Below are 5767 nucleotides of genomic sequence, written 5' to 3'. Positions count from 1 at the left end.
ATCTGGTTCTGGTCGTACGAGTATGGTGAGGTTAAAACCGTGAACTATTTTTCATACACGTACAGGTTTATGCAAATATTTTGGCACCCCTGGTCGAATTTGGCGTAATTCTTGATTTTCTAAGTGCGAATATGTTTACATCCTCTACAGAGCCAGATAATTAAGAGCACATTATTTGCTTATTGCATGATTACAAGGGATGTGGTGGCTCAGCGGTTAGAGCGCCGGGCTATTGATAACAGGGTTCGCCTGGGCTTGATTCCCGGGCTCGGCAAGCTGCCACTGTTGTGCCCTTGAGCAAGGCCCTTTACCCTCTCTGCTCCCCGGGCGCTGGAGTTGGCTGCCCACCGCTCTGGGTGTGTGTGTGTGTACTCACTGCCCCTAGTTCACTAGTGTGTGTGTGTGTGTGTGTTCACTACCACAGATGGGTTAAATGCGGAGGACACATTTCGCTGTACAGTGTACAGTGACAAATACATGCACCTTTACCTTTATATGATTGCTATTACAGAAATTTAATTTGAACATATTATGTAAAATTCAGAAAATAACTCAAAACTGTGCCTAAAATGGGCAGAAAAATTAAAACAATGTCAAAATAAAGAATAATATAATAATATCTAAAATGAGAATTTTTATTAGTTAATTATCATGTAAAAATCTCAAGTGAAATTTAATTTAGTGAAAACAATTGGAGTTTTACTAGTAAATATGTATTTTTAGATAAAAGAGAGTGAGATTTTATGTAAATCAGGGGTGAAATATGACTAATCTAAATTACATTAAGAATGTGTCATACTTGTAATGTGACTAGTCTGAATGGCCTCATAGATCTGAAGATCTGTAGATAATATTACTGATACCACAAAAATCATAGTTGGTCGGCCCATGTTCATAATCAGTCCTATTCTATTGGCAGTACTTCTATAAGTACTAAATATATATTAGCTGTGTGTGTGTGTATATGCACCTGCATCTGTTTTAGCAATGAGTACAACTTCAAATAGCAGAATGCATTCAATAGAAGGGATGTCCACAAACATTTGTCCAATGAAAACCATGTATCTGGATGAATGGACCAATAGAAACGCTCTAAATGACCTGGAATGAGCTCTTAGTTTATGCTGACTTTCATGCAAAGTTAAGAGCATTTTGCCTTCTCCTGAAAAGTCACAGTTTTGGAGATGCATGTTTTTTATTGGACAGCGACGATATATGGCCATATGTCAGATTTCCATAAGATGTGGAGGTTTGTGTTAAATCAGCTGAGAAAGCACACTGTGATACACATGGGCTGGTATTGTTGGAGGTAATTCACGGTGGAGAGGGTTGAAGTCAGTGGAGGCATTAAGGAATCACTTTTGGTTTCCTAAAGCATGGACGTTCCCTTGATGCAAGAATGTAGGCCGTCTGGAATGGGCTAGGATGGGCTGGAATGGGCTGGTATTGCTCTTAACGTAGCTGTAAATGAAGTTTTGAGTAACTTGTTTTATTTATTTTTTTTGTTTTACCCCCTGTAGCCCATTCCAAAACCAAGAAGAGTCAACCCTGCAGTTCCAGGAGCCGTGTCAACAGCAGCTGACAACACGGTACATTACAGTCCACTACAGTACATTTCCCAATTGCCATTACGCTACTGATATTAGATGCATTATTTTGGTGGGAGTGCTTACAGTCTCGTTCATTATGCTGTGCTGACTCAGGGTCAGGCTAAGCTCGGTTGGCACAAACTGTTCCTAGATCAGCACTTCTAACTCTGAGAAACTTCTCTTTCCACCATACTTATGCTTCCACTTCTAATAGCCCACATGTCCTGTCAAGACGCCACCCCCTGTTGCCCCAAAACCGAAAATGAATTTCAGAGGAGTTGGACAACCGTTGCCAGGTCTGGTTCCTTCCATTTGTCCGACGGTTCAACAGAGCGGAGAAGAACAGCTCAGCATTGTAAAGGTAAAGTGATCTTGCACCTCACCTTGATACGTGACGCAGAAACACACAGATACGAAGAATCCTTATCGTTCTCCTATTTGTTCTCTTTAAGGGGGTGATCAGTGTGATAGAGGCGAATGCTATGAAGTCCAAGATGCTGCAGGACACCAGTGAAGATCCAGACCAGATCCAGATGATCGCTGTGGAGAGGATTATTGAGAGGGTGAGGCGAGATACTGATCTACACTTTTATAAATAAGTGCCAAAGGTGCCAAAAAGGTTCTTCGGAGTGATGTCATCAAAGAAGCCTTTTTGGAACCCGTAGACAGGCCACGTTTTAACACTATACTCATGTGTAGTGAGTTCAGTTGACTCGCTACACCTGAACCTCAAACACTGTTGTTCCTCCCTTAAAAAAAACAGCCAGCAGAACCAAAACACAGCTGTAAAACAGGCCAGTTTAGAAACCTCAAAACTGTTACATCACAGTCTGGACGCCCTTGCCTTTTACATCAGCAGCTGAAAAAGGACCTGGATACAAAGCGATTACTATGCCGGACATAAAGGTGAGAACACATTGAAGGTCAGGATGAGTTCCCAACACAACCCCCCACCACACAACATTCCCACCCGCCTTATCACTCCACCCATGTAGTGCCAGGAGAAGAGAAAGAAAAACAAATGCTACAGCAGGTCAACAAGAAGCATAACGTAGCATAGAGACAGGAAAACAAATTAAATTCTTATTAAAACTTTTTAATTAGCAATTAATTCATATTTATATTAGTTGTTCTGGGGGAATATAAAAAGGATATAATTTGTCCACATAAGCTAAGGGGTTCAGGTGATTTACACAGTTTTAACAGTAAGTACTGCTTTCTTAATAAATCTTAAATCTTATTAATAATTCTTAATTAATAAAGTTTTAACAAGGACAGCCACAGTTCAGTGTTAGGCCCCATTAATCCTTTAAAAATAAAAAGAAGCCGTTTGCCCTCTCTGTTAAGAGCATAGTGCAACATTCTGCTCTGCTTTTCTCTCACCATCAGGACAATGAAGACCTGATGAAATGGTGGCGCACCGTGGAACGTAAGAGCTGGACTTTATTATCCTATTTTTATCAAACAATATTAATATGATTAAATGCAACACATAGAGTGATCATTAGAAAACGTTAGGCTTAGGCTTCGTGCTACAGAGCCATACACTAGAGTTGAACCAGAGGGGGCTCTGTAAAGGCCGAACGTGTGTGTGTGTGTGTGTGTGTGTGTATATATACAGCTCCGGAAAAAATTAAGAGACCACTTACTACCACTTTTCTTAAATTTGCATCTCAATGCCATTTCATTTCAGGCATTTCATCAAACAAAGCTAAGTTAGCTGAATTTGCAGGCTATGAATGGCATAAAGTCACCCAACAGCAATGTGAAAGACTAGCGGAGAACCTGGCAAGACAGGAGAGCTGTGATTGGCTGTCAAGTCAAATAGTAAAACCAGAGAAACCGATAATGTAGAGTGGTCTCTTAATTTTTTCCAGAGCTGTGTATATATATGTAGCCCCCCCTAGCATTAGCAATGCTACCAACGCTAAGAGGGTAAGGACTTAACACATCTTTTACGATACAAGCAAACCAGCCACCGCCTCTTTTCCAGCTCCTGACGACTTTCCTGTAGACTGTAGGAATTTCTGCCACTGCTGGTAGACCCGTATGACCGTATGCTTCCATCCACCTGCAGATTCAGCTACTTCCTTCATACTATGGTCTTTGGCCACGTCCAAATGCACTGTCACTCCTTTTAGCCAATCATTATCTCAGGTGGTAGGTGGTACAGTACCCTCACTGCACTGTACCACCTCTTCTCAATCTATGAGTCCCATCGCACACCCTGCAGGTATCCGTAGTCCCATCGTCCTCGTGTGGTGCCATGTGCAGGAGCTACATTTTTGTGGTCCAGAGAGCTTACATAGGTCTGTATATAGTTCTCTACATACATGGTTGGACGGTACTTTGCATTGCTGAAAAACCTTTTGTGCATATTAAATGGTTCTATATAACACCAAAAAGGATCCCTCTATTGCTGCAAGCCAAAGAACCCCTTTTCAGTACTATGTAGAACCCTTTTTGTTTAGAGAGTGAGCTGCTGTATCACAACTTAATGTCTCCTTCTGTTTCTAGCATGGGAGAAGGCACCGAAAGCTCGCAGCCTCTCAGAGGACAAGGCAGCAGAGTAAGTGTCTCAGAGAGATTTCTTTGGGCTGTTTCTTGTGTTACCCACTCCACTCACCCCTGTATAAACATACTCTTCCTCCTAACATGAGCCCATGGTCTCTTTCCTCCTCCTCCTCCTCCTCAGAACATTCAGAGAGAAGGCCCGATGTGTGAAAAAGGCACTCCGCCTCTATGATCTCCTCCTATCTGAGCGTAAAGAGACTCTTTGTGGTCTCATCGCTGGGCTGATGGAAGTGTCTGATAACCTGAACAAGGTGCATAAAGGTGTGAAGATAGCAGGCATTACTGGGGGGGCAGCGGGGGCAGCAGGAGTGGCAGCTGCTGTAGGGGGAATATTACTCGCCCCGCTGACCTTGGGCGCTTCGTTAGCGGTGACCGCAGTTGGGGTAGGCGTAGCCGCCGCTGGAGGGGTCACAGGAGCTTCGGCCGCCATCACCAACAAGGTCAACACCAGCATTGACAGGAGGAAGGTGGAGAAAATCCTCCAAGACTACACCGCCGAGATTGAGGACATTGAGAACTGCGTGACGTTTATCAGTTCAGGTATGGAGTACCTCAACAGTTACAACATGTCCGAGTTCCACAGGGTGGACCAAGAGTCGGTGAAAATGGCCAAAGTAGCCAAGAAGGCTGACCGAATTACTTCAGCAATGAGTGCTACCAGCAAGTCCTCAGGTCTCATCCAAGGCTTTGCCCTGGGCATGGACATCCACTTCACCAAAGACGACAATCAGAAGCTGAAGAAAGGCTCGGAAACCAAGTTTGCCAAGCAGGTTCGTGAGGTTGCTAAGAGCATGGCAACCAGCCTTGATAAGCTAGTGAAGGTGAAGAGTGAGCTGAAATCAGATGACGTATAAAATACCGTCTCTGCATGTATTAGCCATAACATTAGCACCACTGACAGGCAAAGTAAAAAATGTTGATTATCCTCATCTAATGTGGCATCGTCTGTCAGGGGGTGGATCTACATATTAGGCGACGAGTGAACAGTCAGCTCTTGAAGGTGATGAAGGTGTAGAAGCAGGAAAAATGGACAAGCGTGTGAACCGAATTTTGTGATGTCTACACACAGAACATCTCCAAAACATCTCCAGGAAGGTCTTGTGGGTTTTTTTTTTTTTGGTATGCAATGGTCAGTACCTACCAAAAAGTGAACCAGTGACAGGGTCATGGGGGCCTAAGGCTCACTCTGATGCTCAGGAAGGCCCCACCTCACAGCTTACAGGACTTCTGCTGCGAACATCTTGGTACCAGATACCCCTGGATACCTTCAGATGGTCAGATTTTCACTCACTCAGTATTAGGCAGGTGGTGCTAATGTTATGTTATGAATAAATAGAAGATCTTTCTTTCTCACTTTTACAACTTTTCTGGAGAGGCTTTACTCTAGATCTTACACTAGATCCCTATTGTCACTATTTAGGACAATCTAGCAAGTGCTTCCTCCGAGTCTAAAGAACAGGGCTGGGCCAGGGATTTTGGGCCTCATGAAAAGATACTACACTGGGCACCACAGCTTAAATAATTCTGCCGAAATACTCAATTAATACAATTTTTAGTATTAGTGTCAGTCACAGGTCCTTAGAATCGTCTTAGCCCTGCCAAAT

At 43.2% G+C, this 5767-nt stretch overlaps 1 protein-coding gene across 1 annotated transcript; it reads left to right on the top strand.

Moving 5' to 3' along the window:
* Positions 1–1851: 1851 nt before the first annotated feature.
* On the top strand, positions 1852–5017 carry LOC140559416 (apolipoprotein L6-like). The gene is made up of 5 exons (XM_072682918.1): positions 1852–1950; positions 2042–2152; positions 3823–3898; positions 4107–4158; positions 4285–5017. The coding sequence occupies exons 1-5, from the start codon at positions 1852–1854 to the stop codon at positions 5015–5017; spliced, it is 1071 nt and encodes a 356-aa protein (XP_072539019.1).
* The last annotated feature ends 750 nt before the right edge of the window (positions 5018–5767 follow it).

The sequence above is a fragment of the Salminus brasiliensis genome, chromosome 7 (assembly GCF_030463535.1).
Source record: "Salminus brasiliensis chromosome 7, fSalBra1.hap2, whole genome shotgun sequence".
NCBI classification, from domain to species: Eukaryota; Metazoa; Chordata; class Actinopteri; order Characiformes; family Bryconidae; genus Salminus; species Salminus brasiliensis.
Note: the sequence above shows the minus strand (reverse complement) of the source record. Positions and strands in the feature narration are given on the sequence as shown.

Excerpts from the sequence above, each read along its gene's own strand:
- LOC140559416 (XM_072682918.1), top strand. The coding sequence starts at position 1,852 with ATGAATTTCAGAGGAGTTGGACAACCGTTGCCAGGTCTGGTTCCTTCC. Across the intron at positions 2,153-3,822 it reads TGGAGAGGATTATTGAGAGG|GTATCCGTAGTCCCATCGTC; the intron begins GTGAGGCGAGAT and ends CACACCCTGCAG. Across the intron at positions 4,159-4,284 it reads TCAGAGGACAAGGCAGCAGA|AACATTCAGAGAGAAGGCCC; the intron begins GTAAGTGTCTCA and ends CCTCCTCCTCAG.